General features: G+C 35.3%; 1 protein-coding gene across 1 annotated transcript in view; it reads right to left on the reverse strand.

The window, feature by feature from the left end:
• Positions 1 to 7,760: 7,760 nt before the first annotated feature.
• The window catches only part of LOC131071283 (uncharacterized), a 28,965-nt gene continuing 18,111 nt past the window's right edge, over positions 7,761 to 18,614 (reverse strand). The window contains exons 3-5 of the mRNA XM_058007067.2: positions 9,289 to 10,012; positions 8,561 to 8,835; positions 7,761 to 8,450 (exon numbers count right to left, since the gene is read on the reverse strand). Coding sequence (XP_057863050.2) covers positions 8,099 to 8,450; positions 8,561 to 8,835; positions 9,289 to 10,011 — 1,350 coding nt within the window. The 5' untranslated portion in view covers position 10,012 and the 3' untranslated portion in view covers positions 7,761 to 8,098. The remainder of the gene's footprint in view (positions 8,451 to 8,560; positions 8,836 to 9,288; positions 10,013 to 18,614) is intronic.

Below are 18,614 nucleotides of genomic sequence, written 5' to 3' on the forward strand. Positions count from 1 at the left end.
GACAGTCAAATGATCAACAGTAGCGTCTTTCCACCAAGTAGCAACACCTTTATGGCAAGACATAGAACAATCTGAAGTTAAATGACCCGTTGAGAAGCATCTCTGACAACGAAAGGGGAGGCCCTCATAATCCAATGATTGAGTTTATGGCTTATCCCCAACCATGAGAACCACATCCCTAGGGAGAGGCATAGAGATGTCAATGTCAATTAAAATGCAGTCAAAGGTAGAATTGTAACATGCAACAACTTATGCAAATTTGAAATAACAACTTTTAAATCTTTTTAATGGAAAAGGAGGGAAAAACCACTGTTTTTTTTTATCATCAAATAACTGAAATGAAACTAGATCTTAACTGAAAGCTTGAATTAAACAAAGATCTATGTTGTAGGCATGACGATACAAATGTAACTTTAATCATTTCTATTAAATTGAAAGGAGAGGTTTAGAAAATACATTTCTCCATATGCCAATATTTTGAATCTTTCATAACTTTATCCACTGACCATTGAGGAGGGAAAGTGTCATCTGGGCGCTTTTCCACCCAACCATGGACTTACTAGTCCCTTGTTCCATATCCAAATGGATTGGCTTGACCCTTCGCAAGGAGGTAACAAAGGTCTGACTCATGCCACCTAAACTGGAGGGTAATCCCACACAGATCCCTAGTCGACCATACACTAGAGGCTACCCCTAACTAGTATGACCTCTGACTGGATTGTGTATCTGGATTAACATACTAGTTGACGCTTATAGAAGTAACCTCACCTTGACTGAGGGTTTCTATGTTAATGAAAACACGCTAAATCATGAAGTCCATTGTTCATCATCCTGCTTGGTTGGATTGAATTCCTGAAGGTGACCAAGTCCTCATGTCTATCTCTATGCTACTGCATTCTAACTCTATGAGGGTAATTGACTGTCATACATGTTTGGACCCAAGTTTCCCATGTTGGTCAACAAAATCGAGATGACTTATACTCTTATAATGTATTCTTACTTTGACAGAACCCTAGATTAATTTAATACGGAATTCATCCTTGTGCCCTTGAGCTAGCAACCTACTCTCTCTCGCAAGTACAATAGTTGAATAATTCACATTTCACACAGTCTTAGTATTGTTTACACATGAGAAGTAGCCCATATTTGGCCTTTATTAACTGACATCTACCATTAAGTTGCAAATGATTAACATATGATGCCCTTTTTCACACATGAATATCAAACAATCAATAGTTCTCCCTAGTCCGACATGTTTGATTGTATCGGTCAGTACTCTACCTCATCCTGAGGTTTAAGGCCTTATTTTATTTTAGTTGTAAATTGTTCCCTTCTAGTTTTATTCCATTATCAGTTAAAAAAATAAATTTCAAACTAAATTTAACTAATTTTTAAACTAAAAAAACAAAAAATTTAATGAAAAAAAAAATTAAACAAAATCTAATTTTTTTAACTAAAAAAATAATTTTTAAACTAAAAATTTAATTTTTTTAACTAAAAATTAATTTTAATATGAAATATTGAAAAAAAACGGTAAAGGGCATACATAGAAGACTTGACGGCGGCTTCTGTTGAGGGCTCCATTGCTTCAATTGGGATCCCGTATGGAAAAAATGAACTCTACCCCGTTGAAAAAAATAAAATTATAATATCGAAACGAGATCCCGTTTCATTTTAAAATAGGATTTCGTTTCATTTTAAAACACGGTCCTGTTTGGGGTTTCAGGCTCAGGATCTCGTTTGTTTTTGGGCTCGAGATCTTGTGCCTAATCGGGATCCCAATTCGTCTCCTACTGGCTCCGCCCGATTTTCACTTTTTTCGAAGTCTAAAACTTCCACATTAAGTGGACACAACTTCTTGCACTTACCCAAATCAGTAAACTTACCTTAGTGTGGGAATGATGAGATAGACAACAAGCTTCTATCTCCCTCCTCAACATTATCTTCTATGTTTTGTGCATATTATGAGCATACGTGTTGCTACTATATTGTTTAGTGAAACTATTTATTTTGTTTGAATGCCAAACTGCATTAGGAAGTTGTCAAGTTGTGTATTTCTATACATATGACTATCTGCATTAAGAGGTGTTATAAGCTCCCTCGTCTAACAAACCTTCTCGCACTGAGGTAATGTTCACTAAAAGTCTAAGTGCTCATATAATATTTATTATGCTCAACTGGATTAATGAGCACTGAAATACTACTCTAGTCGATCATTTCTTACCAAGCTAAAGCTAACTTAACCATCTTGATTGACGCTCTAGTATGAGCACTTCCTTGGCTCAAAGGTTTTTCAAATAGCTGCAATCACTCTTAAGCGTGAAATCAAAGTTCCACCCTTCTCGGCTGCAACTTAAGGTTATAGGGCATAGGTCTAGAAACAAGTGAGTTTTAACTTACAGTTGACCATATTTGCACTCACATAAAGACTATTGGCCACACAATTGTTTTCAATTCTTTTCGTTATTAGCACTAATTCTCATAAGAAGTTTTTGTTTTATTTTTCTCATTCAAGATTGCAAAAATGTATTAACAATACAATTAATTCCCTGGATTGGAAAGGTTAGGGGCTTAAGAGCCACCAGTTGTCCATTTGATCCTTAAGTTTGGAATAAACACCATGCATGACATGTCTCTGTTGTCGTTGCAATTTTGAGGGTATTCTCTTTAATTGAGATGCTAACTGCATCATGGTACAACTATGCTCCTCTTACACATTTCCTTCCTAGACCAAGGTTTTAGTTTTAACATGAGCTAGAGATGGTAAAGCTCAAATAAATAGACCATCCTTACTATTGTTATGATTTTTCAAACTTAGACAATTTCTGAGACAACTCAAATAAACAGGGTGAATTCTTCATATTACAAGTCTTTTGGATATACACACCCTCTAATCTGAGCGATATCATTCTGCACAACTAAACAGTTACACTCGCCTTTCTTCCAAGCTATATCTCACACCTATATATATATATGTGTGTGTGTGTGTGTACATATATATATATGTACACACACATATATATATGTGTGTATATATGTGTGTGTGTGTACATATAAGTATATATGTAAGTACATATATGTATATATGTATGTAAATTTATGTATATATGTATATATATGTATATAAGTAAGTATGTATGTATGTATGCATGTATACGTATGATTATGTAAATACAAATGATACATTAAAGTTTAACTCTGTTGTAATATATTTTAGGTTTGTCAATTTTAGATTTCAGTTGGCTAAGAACCTTCCAACTATTCATATTGTTTTGCATGTGATAATGGTGTTATAACAGTACTATAAGACTGTTCATGCCCTTTTTCTTTTAATTGTTTAAGGCAGGGTACCCAGCTAGTGAATCTTTTCCATTTTGGTATAACTCTGGAAGTGTATAATATTATTGCAGGTTTCATAAGGGTTTCAAATTTATTTTTGGAAGTAACAGTCCTAGTTCTGAGTGATACGACTCTTATATTTTCACTTTAGTTGTACTCATTTGATTATAAGTTATAATCCATCCTCACAAATTTTTCAGAGAGAGGTATATATAAATATAAATATACAGACCTACATTATGTCTACACACATACACGTACATACAAACATACATATATAGCATTGATAAATTTTTTTCTCAGTTAAGAACAACATGAGAGAGGGAGTTTCCAATTTTATTATGCACATTAAAAAGGTAAAAGAACAGCATACTGCTAAGTACTTCTACTGAACCCTTTCTTTCATATTTCCTTTACTCATTTTGGAAAAATATGTACTCAAATCATAGGGTTTGAGAAGCATATCATGGCCTGACAAAGAGGAATGGAACAACTGAGCTAAACCTTCCAATGCCCTTCACAAGGAAACCTCTCTAGTCTCCGCGTTGCACAGAACCTTTGCCCTTCAAGTCGCAAAGCCAAATATCTTCTCGCGTCCAAGAGAAGAAGAAGAAAATGTGTCCCGTTTTTTTTTTCCAAAAACCTGACTAAAATACCTCACGATATAGATTACCTCCCTCTTTGCCCTAAAATTCAGGCCCAACACAGCATGATTCCTTCATAGGAGGAGTAGAAATGTCACGCCAAATCCTTTCTTTCGTTTCTTCCTGGAGAAGATAAAAGTCACGCAAAATGCCTTGGCTCTACTCCTTGCTTCTAAAAAAAATTGATTACCTTTTATTATAATTCTTTCACTTTCGATATAATAAAATATATGTGTTGAGGTTTCATCGCACATTTTCCTCTTATTACATGCCAACTAATATGTATTACAATTGTATTGTGAATGATTAATGTACATAGAATTAAGAATAGTAATGTACATAGAATTAAGAAAGGTTGATATTTTAATCAGATTCCTTTGTTTTGTGCCACTTGATACACTTAGCGGCATTAAGAAGGATTTCAAAATTAATTTAAATACCAAGGCCCCCCTTTAATTTTATACTTCTAGGCTATGTTTTAAAATAGCCATAATTGAATTGGCTAATGTTTGCACAAAGGGACTTTATATCGCAAGAATATTAGTATAATATATTCATATATATGAATCTATACATCTTATGTATGCATGTCTATAGGAGCACGTATACGGTCATGTATACGTATTCTCATATACATGTATTTGCATAATATATATATATATATATATATATATATATATATATATATATATATATATATATATATATATATATATATATACGCTATTAAACATGAGCCACTGCAAATTTTAATTTAATTATTAATAAAATAATTAATAATAATAATAACAAATTAACTCGAAAACCAATCAAAACTTAGGGTCATGAAACCCTAAAACCTCTATACAAACCAGGCAGGGTTACCTAACGCGACGGGCTGACATAATTTATCAAGGTCAACATGATACTACCTGACTCAGGGTTAGAGTTTCCAAATGGCATAAGTTCTTCCTCTCCTCACCTCCCGACCCAATGATACTTCCCTTCCCTTCTCGGAGGATGACGAACTCCTACACACACTTGACCAATTCAAACAATTAGCCTGAAATCTTGTCATAACTCTTTGACATTTCAAAATATTATTAACTAAAATAAAAAATCTTAAATATCATCATGTTAAATATCAAAATATCAATTTGTTGTAGGTCATCATTTCATTGTACCAAGCACAAATACCATCTAGGGCATCATCACTCAATTATAACATGAAACACCTAGGGCACAAACAACATGGCGTAATGTAGCATAAAAACAACTAGGGCATAAATGGGAAGTAACAAGAATGACCCATGGAGGACGTGAAATCATCGACCTTCAAGAATCTGCAAATATCATTACCAATGGCCTCATAACAAGAATGCTCCCAAAAGTGAAGGGGAAGGTTGGGAAGACACACCCAAACCAAACGCACATTGAGTGGTTTAGTAAGAGGGTTAAAAGAGGGTGTTCAGGGCTTAACCAAGAGAGAGTTAACTGCCCAAGCCCACAACTTACCCAACACCAAGTCACGATCATCAGGAGAAGCAAAGGAAGCAATGAAAAAGCCTTTAGCACAAGGGTAAAGCTCAATGCTACCAACAACCAAAGGCTTCCAAGAATCACTCACCCAATGATGGAGGACAAGGAGAGAAGGCCATAACCCAACAAATTTGCACACCAACCCACAACGTTGGTAGAAACCAATGTTTTCTACCACATCTTAGCCACAAACCACCACAGGGGAAGTCTTGACACAAGAAAGGGAACGAAGTTTCCCTTTGGGAGGATGAGCAACAACAAATCTAACCACACGAGCAAAGCTTTGCCCGCCAGCAATACAAAAAGGTCCATGAGGGGGGACCCTAGCACCAAAGGAAGTCCTACCACCATCCACAATAGCATCTGACCCACCCACAGCCTGAGGCGCTGTTGAGGGCAAGCCCGTAGCCCCAAACAAACTAGGGTCAAGGCTAATATTAGCAATAATGGGTGCAACAACTATAAACTGCAAAGGAAATGACCAAGCAACAGTAGCCTCTGAACACAAAGGGACAACAACCGTGGCACCCATAGTAGACACAGAGGGGAAGACAACAACATCATTCAAAGTTTGTTGAGCGGGAGAGCCATTAGGAGGAGACAACGACATCATAATGCTTTTAAAAGTTGTATATGTTAAACATGATAATGTGGGGGTATGTTGGGAATATTAGTATCAAACAATTAATATTTATTATGAGTGTTTGTTTATATTAAAAGTTCATTTATTTGTTAGTCTTGTAATTATTTGTGTTTATTTATTTGTTAATCTCATACTTATCTATGTAAGAGAGGCGTTATAGGAGGTTTCCTATAATATAAGATATACAAATTCTATAAATATATGAATGTTTGAATGAAATGAACATATAGAAACATAATATTATCATGTGTAAAAAAAATCGATTTAGCTTATTTAATTTCTACCCAAACCTCTAATGCTCAAATTTTGCTCTTTCTTAGGATGACTTGTAGACTAATTTTTCTTTAAGGATTCTGCTTGTCTTTGCTTCTTTACCTAACGAATGCAATACACCTACACATGCTCCATTAAGGTACCTACACATGTTACATTAAGGTCCCTTTGGCTTGCTTGCTATGATCCGTCTCCTTATTCAAGACTTGTATTTGGTTTTCTTCATCCTCCATGTCAAGGCCCGTATCCTAAGGCATTTTGTATGATCATTCGCTTTGTTCACTTCCTTTTCTAAAACATCGCCACTTTATCATATGATAGTTTTTATGCACAATAGCACTATAATCCGTACCAATTTGGAGCCCATCCCATCTAGATACAATTCATTATATGCAAGATAACTTTCCCACTAAGTATGGCATGTCCTATTTTGATAGGCACAAAAGATGTTTTGCCTCACTGATATTATGAATAGTTTTTATGCACAATATCATTATAATCCGTACCAATTTTGAATCCATCCCACCTAGATACAATTGGCTGCTTCTTTTTCACTCTATGCAAGATACATTTCCCACTAAGTATGGCATGTCCTATTTTGATAGGCACAAAAGATGTTTTGCCTCACTAAGTTCGCAGTTGTCTGGTCCATTTAGTTAGCAATTTAGCTTCTATTTCTTTTTCAGAAGTCCCGATTTCCATTTTAGTTTTCGCTTTATGAGCATGACCTATTTTACATTAGATTCTGAACGTTTCACATCACCCATCAACTCCTTTTTCATTTCCTTGAGTGCTCTTCTTCTATTACCATAATTCTTGGCTAGAGTATGTACTAGCATACCCTTGTGGGCTTGGTTCCTAGTTGTGACTTCTTGCTATTTCAAAACAGTATCTTGAGCTATCAACCTTTCCATGTTTTTAGTGCCTACTCTTTTGCCAAGATTGTCTTCACTGTTTTCCACAATCTTCCTTGTAGATTGATTCTACGTTGTTCTAGAGATCTTTGAATTACGAAGTAGGAAATATTTGTCATTGTTGAATCTGGCTACCATCATGCTAAGAAAACCACTACTCTACAATACCTAAAATATCTTCAAACAAAGAGTTAATAACAATCTAATTTATTAACTCTTAGAAACACCTACCTAAAAAAATTTGCAAACCACACCCCTATCGTTTTGCTTGAATTTACTTCAAATAACAGTCATAGAATGCTTGCTGAAATTATTAGAGACCATATTTAGTGTTGTGTTCTGAAGCAAACATAAAAGATACTTGTGAAAAACAAGCACAAGAATATTGCCAATGAGTTCACCCCAAAAGAAAATCCATGACAAGCATAATGCAACAACTCAGTTTTCTTTGACAAGAAATGGTCTATAGATAACACAGTGCAACAATTATCTTCTAATTTGTGAGCATGCCAATTGGAAGAGACTGAACTCCCAAAAAAACTGAGAACTTCTCTTATGCACCTAACAAGACAAGTTTTTGACCACAGGTCAAATATCAATAAGAAAAATGTATAGGCCAGATTTATGTACAATGCCAGTAAGATGTTATTACAATCTTAGTTGTAACCCAAAATATTCTGTCTCATTAAGCGAATAAACTTAACTTCTATAGACAATATAGAACAATAGGAATCCAAAATGTATCAGACCAGACAACATGATGATGATTATCGTGTAGCCTCTGCAATTGAAAGCTGCTTGTTCTCAATAGTACGTAGAAATGATGTACAACATTTAGAATCTTGACTGAAAGGAAATTCTGCTTCTGAAGAACTTGGGAAGTTACTATTTCCTACTAATAACAAATCATCTATGCATTTCCCTTCCAAATCATTTTTCTCATTTTCATGAGACTCGTCTGAATGCATTTCTGCAGCATAAAGTGGAATACCATTCTGTCCCATTTGCAAATTAAGTGATGTAAGGCGACTCTCATCAGGCATTAATCCAAGGGCTCTGGAAGGCAGAGCATCTGACAACATTCTATTTCCATCATTTTGTGTTGACGATGACTGCAATCTGCAGGTAATATTTTACAATTCCAACTTCAAATGTCCTAGTGCAATAGAAACAAACCACCTAATAGAAATGCAAAGGAAAATATTTAGAACATGGAAAAACAGACTCACCTTGAATAATCACCTTCGGAATTGCAATTTGAATTGTGCATAAGCTGCTTCTCATTTTTTACGCTTGCAGTTCGAGGACTTGATTTCCCCTTTTGCTTACACTTATTATATTTCTTTTTTGACTGGTAAAGGTGATAGTTTCTAACTGTATGGGAAACAGAACTGCAGGGAGGTTCATGCACATCTGGGGCCCACTTCACACAAAACTTTGGTCTAGGTCCCAATCCATTCTTTTCATGGCCTCCTCGTATTGCAGGTATTAATCTGAGTGATGGCTGAACAACAACAAAAGGAAATTAGAATGGTGCAACTATTTCAAATAATACCCAAACTTAAGCAGCTACAAATTTCTTCAAGAATGTAGAAAGGGAAAAGTAAAACTGTACAAGCCACGTTTCTGCAACTGATCAGACAAATGTTCTAGACAACCGTGAATTATAAAAACAAATATCAGGCTGAGAAAATATTAAACAAAATTTGGAGGGTTTATATGCTAACACATTTTTGAAAAACAGAGAAAATAATTTGAAGTTGTAAACATGGTACAGTGTACACTAGGGCACGAACACACATGAAACATAAATATTTAATCCTTTAAGTTTCTATTGTGAACTGAGTTATAAACAGGTTTAGGGAATGCTGCCAGCAGCGTGTAGAGCATGATTCCAGTGGTAACAGCTAGAATGCACGTCATATGCATTAGATGCAAAGAAAAAGGAATGGCTTACTGGAAAAGATAATGTTTGAGTGTAAAAGGAATTCTTTCCATCAGAACATCGACATTCACATCTATGGCCATTCTCAGTTGCACTCTCAATCTTCTCAACCTCCAAAATTGGTGCATCTTCAATAGATGAAGCATCCTGAGCAGAGCCTGGAAATGTTGCACTCTTAGACAATGTTCTGCACATAACTGCCTTTTTTGTATCCAAGGATGGCTTGCTCAGTTCTATTTTCTTTTGTTCCTCTTCCTTAAAAGCAAATATCTGGCTTGGATTTTTGTTAGGTCCTTTGCGCTTTTTCCTCCTTTTCTTCTTGTCTTTGCATGACAAATCAGCGCCCATCTCAGGAAGGTGGTCGCACAAGGCCTGTTTATCAGCACTGTTTGAATGCGAGTCCACTTCGAGTGCATGTCTTGAGTTCTCCGTTGGAGATTCTTCTGCATCTGAATCTAAGGGTTCCTCTCTATATCCTTTGTTCTCTATAATCACACTCACTATCAAAGAATTACCTGTGTCTTTTTTAAAACTGTCGCTTTCTTGACAATCTTTGAAATTCAATACTTCATTTTGCTTGTGCTCAGTGACAAATGGGATTTCCTTTTCAGAACCACCATGCATTTGTGAGTTCTCTTCTGTTATCACACTACTATATTTATAAAGTGACAAACCTGTCAAATTTTCATAACCGTGCATTGCTTCACTTGCTTTGAAATTTCCTCGCTCTGACATTCTGCAAAAATGATGTTGTTAGTGAAGCTATTCCAATCACTAAACCACAAATGATGAGTTTGGACTTAGGTTAATTTATAGAAATAATTAACATAACTATATTATTTTAATATAAAAAGCTACATAACAGTAAAGCCAGGTCTAAACTTTAAATTCCTGTCACTCAACTAATAATTTAAAGGTAACAGATCTTCACATTAAAGACTAGTATAGATATCTTAAATACATCTATCTAGAAAAATACCCAGAGATATCAATTGGAACTATTTTATTTACCTTAAAATTATTTTATTTCACTTTAAATTATATTTACTTCATATAAAAATATTTAAATTATATTGTATTCACATTGTTTATTTTTTGATGGGTACAAATTTTTTATTCAATAATTGTCATCTATTTTTTTATATTTAAATTTTAAACTTCTTATCATTGTTCACATAAATCATTAAAAATAAAAATTTATAAAATATATTTTTTTTAAAGAATAGTGTAATTATGAAATGGTAGATTTTTTTAAATATCTTTGTTCTTATGTTATATTTATATATGTATCTAAAACTTATCATTTTGATGACGGTATATTTTGTTTTATATGGTGTTTCTTTTAAAAATATTAAGTTAATAGTCAATATTAATATTTTGACATGTGAATGGTTATCAAATTTAAGCTAAAAGGTAAAAGTTAACATTAACACACGCCATTTCTCTCCACCCCTTGCTGCCATTGTAGAATGACTCATGGCATTAACAACTTATATAAATTCTGTCCCATCCTTTCAACATAATGGTATACGTGTAACATAACAGAAGTAGGTAGTTTTGAAACAGAAAATAATGATTGAGAAATAGTCTCTCTTCCTAACAAAAGTTTAAAAATACCCATACTTGTACATAATTTGTCAAAACAAGCAAATGAACAATTGTTGCATCCAATATGCAATCTCATAAATTTCACCAGATTGATTTGAAATTATGTTAAAGGGCCAAAAGAAATTAACAAATTTATCCAGGCAAACAGAATTCCTTCATGCTGAAGTTGCTTGATTTTGCTGGCGTACCATTGATTAGCATATTGATAGATAAAATCATGTACAGAAATTTGATTTCCCTTTCTCTTCACAAAAACAAATTTAAGGCAGAAATTTACTCACAGAAATCACAATTAAATGCAGTGCAAATCAACAAAAAAACACGGGCATCCAACCTTAATCACATACTATCTTTCATTTAAAGTCTGAACTAAAATTGCTAAATGGAACATTTTCTACTAAAAAATATAATTTCTACATAAAATCTTAATTACTTGGTCATCAACTGGGTTGCAATCAAGTGGAAATCAGGGGCTTTTCCAGCAAGACCTGGAAAACATGTTATTGAAGATACATAATGATAACATCCAATTCCAACTACAGAAAACCTCATCAGTAGAGCCCAAGAGTAAGTCTTGGATGATTTTGACAAAATAAATACCCCTCGGTTGTGGAACCTTATCTGACACCCCACCGTGGTTAAAATGGGAGCCATTTACCAGTCAAAAAAACTAGAAAAATATTTGGTTACCTGCTGAGGTCCAGCCACAGTTACTAAGAAACTCTAGTGCATGAATGAGGACAACATCCCAATCCCCTTACCCGAATTTTTTTATGGCTACATTTGTATATTATATAGCTGTATCCTTAATCATTTATTTATATATCCTTATCTTTAAGGGTGCCTTGTCCTCATTCTCATCCCCATATCCATAACCCCAAAGTCTCCAGGTAACTATGGAACCCACTTTCCACATGCATATAACTGAATAAATACTTTCTGTAGACTAATCAACAAATGTCTGCAGAAATCTTTGGGCATGGCTTGCTTTAACAATGAGTATAACCATACACAATAAATACTTTCCACGGAATAGTCAACAAATCTTTCCAGAATCCTTCTGGTAATGGCCTAATTTAAAAATGACTATGTTTCAACTCCTTAAACTCTCTTGCATCCTGATGAATCACGGAGTGTGATTCGAAACGTTGATGGTTAAAAATTGCTCACACAATCTAATCCAGAAAAATGCATACAAGACTATGTTTGATCCAAAAATGCTGCGGCAAAAACAAAACCACCAGTCTGTAGAAGTGGTGAATTTGTCACAGTACAGACAGAATTGGAATTGAAGAGTTTCCTCATTTCAGCTCACCTTTTTTAGTTTTTTACGTTTGATGAGGTTATAGGAAAGGCATAAGTTCATTGTAAAATATGTTGGAAAGGATGCTTCTCTTGGTAACCTGCATTATGTGTTCATTTGTGCTGTTGTGAGTGTATGAGCAGGGGTTCCATAGTGATAGAGGCATATTTCAGATGTTGTGGAGCTGTATAATTGTTGTCACAGCCGTATTCCACATTGGACTGGAGCACAGTGGAATGAGGAGCAAAATACTCACTCTTGCTGGAGTTTATCCCCTTTCAGGATATATCTCCAGAGTTCTCTTGTCGTCTTAGTTCACGTGAATGTCTCTGTTGTATGATTTACTTCTGTTGGTTACTGTTTTATTTGTTTTGCAATTGTTGTGAACATGTTTCATTGTTAGGTACACCCATTGGAGGAGGGAAAACAGTATGATGAAGATGTTTTTGCAGGGTTCTTAATGAGAATCCATATGTTGATGAATTGAGTATGGTTTTCAGGATATATCTCCAGGGTGCTCTTGTTGTCTTAGTTCATGTGAATGTCTCTCTTGTATGATTTATTTCTGTTGTATACTGTTTTATTTGTTTTGCAATTGTTGTGAACGTTGCTTAATTGTTAGGTACACCCATTGGAGGAGGAAAAACAGTGCATTGAAGGTGTTCTTGCAGGGTTCTTAATGAGAATCCATATGTTGATGAATCAATGATAAACAGGCCTTTCAAAAGCAATTAATTTAGCCAGACCTGTCCCAACAGAAAAAACTGCAAAAGTCCGAATGTGCACCAGTCAAATTAACAATAAAATTTAACCTATTGATCCAGAACCCAGAAGAAATCTGGGAGACAACACTCTATACTAAAAGTATCTAAATGTGTTATCTGTGCAGAAGGAACATTAATAATAAATTAGAGATCAGCATTGATCAGAGAAAGATGCACAGGAGACCTTAAAATTGGAATAGAAAAATTTATTAACATGTGCATTATGTACACAGCATACTCTCAATGGAGATGCATGGCTATTTGTCTTCCACTAGCTTTGTCTAAGCTATGACTTTGCTTATCCTATAAAAACTGATAGTACAGAAGTATACATATATTACAAAGCTCTGATGAACTATTAAGGAAGTTGAAACGGTTTAACTTCCATGTGACTCCACCTTCTGATAGTCAAGTGGAACATGTTGAAATATTTATATGTAACAATCAAATCCAACCCATTCTGCATCCTGCACCTCACAAGGAAAGCCATTCCAGTTATATGGAGGGCTCTGCCCTTTCCACAATGAAGGTTGTGGAATAACAACACTGCAACAAATTATTTATGCCCTTCTCATATTGAATTTCAAAATCACCGTGTAAATTGCTTATCATTTAGTCAAGGTCTTCCATGATGAGAAATTCTTAAGGCTTTGATAGTTTGTCCTGATAATAAAGTGCTGACCCAACTGCTGGTTGAACTTTTCTAAAACATGCATGAGAGCAAGCATTTTTAAACATAAATGCATGATAAATTCTTTTTTTATTTCATTTTCTCCTTTCAATATGATCAGGAGAGCTGACTTTGCATGAGGTATCACAATCCACTACAAATGGTTACTTAGAATCAGGAAGTGCATGTAAAGCATTGAAAATCATTCTATTTCGTTTGTTGCAAGGTAGCCTCTATCCATTTGAATTGTTCCTTCTTTACAGGATCAATAGGGGTTGCTGTGAAGCCTCCAAAACCATTGTAACCTTTTCCGTAAAAACTACATATCCTATAAAAGCCTCCCAAATTGTGTCACAATCTTCAAAATAGACCGGTCAGGCATGACTTGAAATTCAGCCACATACATTTTGACTTCTCTTACAAGTACACAAGCTAGATCTTTGCAAAATCACATTTTGATTTGTTTGCAAAAAAAAAATTCGACAGTTTCTGATGATCCTCTTTAGTTCTTCCGTACAATAGTATCAGAAACTCCCTCAAATAGGGCTTGGAAATCTTCTTTGAAATGTATCTTGAAAGGTGGTTGGAGAATCAATTAGCCTGAAAATACTTCTCAAAATTCATAGTAGTTGTGATGAATTTGAAAGGTTGTCTCAGTTGCCTTGCCAGGCCCTAGTATGATGAGAACCAAATGACATATCAATCTTGTTAAATGCTACTGCACCATACAATTCAGTAAGTAGCTCATTTTCATGTGAAATGGAATACCTATTTTTAATAACTCTCATATTCGATTTCTTGGTAGCTGATGCACATGTAAAATAAATCTTCCTTTCTTCCCAACACCAACTTGGTAGCTGATGTGCATGTAAAACAAATCTTCCTTTCTTCTCAACACCAATACAGATGCAAAAGAGCTTTAGATAAGTACCATATGCCCTGCATTCAATCACTCATGGACAAACTTTTCATTTCCATACGTGAATAGTTATGGTTCCCATAAGGAAGGATGATAAATCATGATGTGTTCACTCTCCTTATCTGGTAGCAGTCAATGTGTTACAAGTGGAAAATATCCGCACTTTCATCAATAACACGTCAACTTCATTTTCTTTGATGAAATCTGTGTCTTCACCTTCACATGCAAACTCTTCAGAGTCGGATTGAAAAATTTAGCAAAATTCAGTGAGTTAGATCAGTTTCATTCCATATGGCTACCACCCTTTTAACCATAATCCATTGCAGCCCTCTCCGCAATTTGATATGTGACTAATCAAGATTCAAGCAAACTTCACCGAATGGACCTATATCCATGATGATATCCATCCCTGCACAACCTACAACATAAAAATTGTAACACATTTAGTAGCTCTGTGACACCTCAACAATTTGGTTATCCCCTTGCATTCCATCAAGTCATTTGCCATAAACAGTTAAAACCTTGCAATGGGGCAAATCTTAGGCCTGTAGAACTTGTTGATAAAACCAGTACAATTAGTAGTAGAAACTATTGATCTTAAGTGTCAATAAATTTATAAACAATGATAGTACATAAATACATATAGAGATAATGCAGCAAAAGGATTAGCAAACCACAATAACACCAATACAAAAAGAAAAACCTTCTGAGTAAAAACTCCACCAGTGAGAGTGGGGTTGCATTATCTTAAAAGGAGGAAATCAACACAACTTCTCCTTCAGTCCAAAAGTATTCCAGCAACATACACTACCACTCGCCAAACTCACATACCATTATCTCAAGGCCTCAATATGTAGACAAATACAATACATGATGCCATAAATAATATCATAAACCAAGTACTAATATCATGAGCTAAAATTAGGCTCCCAAAATGCCCATTAAAACCCAAACACAGCTCACACATACCATAAATGGTATTGTAAATCATGTACTAAGACCATAAGCAAAAACTAGGCACCCAAAATGCCCATTCAAACCCAAATAGAGCTCTCACCTGTGAGCACAAATTCGCACACCCCCCAAACATGTCAAATTCCCAGGAATGGCAAATGCATCTCATTTTAGTATGGAATCTGTCATAGCTGTCATAACATAAAAGATGCTCTTACAACCTGTCATAACTGTCATAATTGCTGTCATACAGCCAAAAATAGCTTCCCCACTCAATGCCAACTTACAACAAATATTCCAAGTCAACAAGAGAACATTATTTAATTATTGAAACCACCTACCTCATATGGGGCATCCAACTTGGCCTCTCCTTGACTTTTGGAAGCACATAAAATATTACCCAACTATTAAAATATTAATTTGAAGTACACAGTCCTAGCATCCTAGGATTGTGAAGTTGATATCACTTAATCCTAACAAGACTCAGCAATTTTGAGTAAATAAATTTCTTTATCAATGAAGGCCATCACCATTCCCCCTTCCACCTTGCATTTTACACTAAAGCCTGACATTGTATGATACTCAGCTTTGTATTACCGGAGAGAGTTGGAATTTGTTGTTGTTCTTCATTCTCTACATGCATGATTCCATCCTTTATTTCTGTTAGATTTTTATGATCATCATGTAGATCCTCTTGAAGATCTTAACTTTGTGTCCCTACACTAAACTTATTTGAATTTAAAATATCCTTTTTGAACATAAATCAGCATCGATGGCAGGTCTACCATCCATCCTTTGGACTGTCCAGAAAAATAAGTTTCAAGTAACAGATGAAAAAGATTTTTGTAGTAGCTTGTATTCTCATGGCAACAAGAATGGTTTCTTGGTAAAAACCTCAAAGTTATGAATCATGATAGATTCCACTCACAAGTTGTTTCCAAATAGTTATATATGATTTTTTTGTTGCCTTCCTCATTACTGTCTTCCCATTCTCATTCAATCATTTGCCATCAATCAATTGATGGGCATTCGGGATAGAAAGTGGTGAACCGATTCTTTTGTAATCCTCAACAAGGTTATGTCCAAAATGGGACAGGTTGCCTATCCAACCTCTCAAGTCTCAACTCTATAATTTTGTGTAATGTCCCCATTTTGAAATAGGATTTAATAATAAATGCTAATAATAAATGTTTAAATATAATAGAAAAAAAAAATTAAAATTTAGTTAGGTTTAACGAATGGTCAAAAGGCATGAAATGAAACGTTGGGACTCCCTCAAACATGAGATATAAAAGGGAGAAGAGAACTTCATTTGAATGGAGGATATGAAGAAAGGAAGAAAGAATGGAGCATGTGAATCAAGGAAGGATTAAAGGAAGAAGAAAAGAATGGGAAGTAAATAAGTGACTCTTTCAAAAGGGCAGAAATTATGAAGAGTTGTACTCTTTCAAAGGGTGCTAATTGTGAAAGGTTGTGACTCTTGCCAAAAGACAAACATGGTGAAGAGGTGTGACCTCTCCCTCGCACTGGAAGATATAACGAGGAAGAAGGATCAAATGAAATGGAGGGGAATGAAGTGGAATTAGAGGATATCTAGAGCAGAAGTATATGGAGAGATCTCAATTAAGATTTAAGAAGGGAAAAAGAAAATAAGATATGCAAATCTAGAAGAAGAAGATACACAGATCTTAAATAGGATATATGCAGATTTGAAAAGCAGTAGAGACAGATTTGAGAAGTGAGAGATAGGTGAAGATTAAATAAGAGGTGAGAGGGCAGCAGTTATTGCCAAACAGATGTATCTTTTTACAACCAAAGGGTGTGACCCTTTTTCTCCATGAAGGGTATAAGTGAAGGAGACATCATTTGAAGAAGGATGGAACCAAGAAGAAGATCAATCGATCCATTCAAGGGAGCATCGTGTTGACTTGGTGGTCAGAACCGACTTGTGACATGGCTTAACCGCCTCCCGTGGTTCGGGTTAAATCCGACGTTTGTATCGAGCGTTGATAGTTCGAGCTTTTGGCGCAATGGCAAACGATTCCAACAATTGGTATCGGAGCCTTGAGTCACGGATTTGAGTCTCCCTTCAGTGGGTGCTGAAGGCTCAGTTGGTGCTAAGGGGGAGATTGTTGACTTGGTGGTCAGCACCTCCTTGGGGACTCGTGACATGGCTTAACTGCCTCCTGTGGGTCGGGTTAAATCTGACATTTGTATCAGGTGTTGATAGTTCGAGCTTTTGGCGCAATGGCAAACGATTCCAACATATCGAACTTCATAACTGATTTCAGAATAATAAAGAGAGGAAACCAGCAGACATGATAGTAGTAACGGCAAGATTTAGGGCAATCCCAAAGGGGACATTACATTTTGCTAGAATCAACAAACTTAGAAATAAAAATCTTATCTATTAGCCTCTAGCTTTTTGAGTTGTCATTATATTCCCCTGATTAACTTGATAAAAAGGGCTACTTCTTCATCCATTACAGTCTTCTCGTGATTCTGAGATGCTGCCTTCTTATGCCTATTACAGGTTCTTTGTTGACCATCTTATTCACTGCTCTTTTCTCCCTATTCCCTGTTGTCCATGAACAATATCTACAGGTTTTGAGACATTTTGACATGAGGAATGCCAATAACTTAGCTTGAAGTTTAAACTAGAGAAATCAAGCATGGCCTTTAAGAAGGTATTATATGACAATACTGAAGATCATGACAATGTCAGATTCAAAAATACTTGTTGTAGCCATACACTGAAATTTCCAATGCCAGAGATTCATTAAAAGTTCAGACAGCTCATCAAGGAGCTCCAGAACTCATTTTATCGTGTAAAAAGGAACAGCTATCTACTGGCAAACTTTTTACCGAATGCTGCTTTTTCAACTTCGATAAATGCATGGTAGCGCAGGCATAAACAAGAAACATTACAGAATGCATTACAAGTAGACTTGGCCATGTAAAATTCACTCATGATAAGAAAGTTGATGGTGTCTGGCTGTCTGCATAATAGATACAAGGACTACTGTGTTAGAAAACGGACACAAACACTGTTGCTTCATTACAATAGTCTTAAGAGATTACAGGTAGGGTGACAACAAACAGCCATGGAAGCATCCTAGA

This window comes from Cryptomeria japonica, chromosome 8 (genome assembly GCF_030272615.1).
Source record: "Cryptomeria japonica chromosome 8, Sugi_1.0, whole genome shotgun sequence".
In the NCBI taxonomy this organism is placed as follows: Eukaryota; Viridiplantae; Streptophyta; class Pinopsida; order Cupressales; family Cupressaceae; genus Cryptomeria; species Cryptomeria japonica.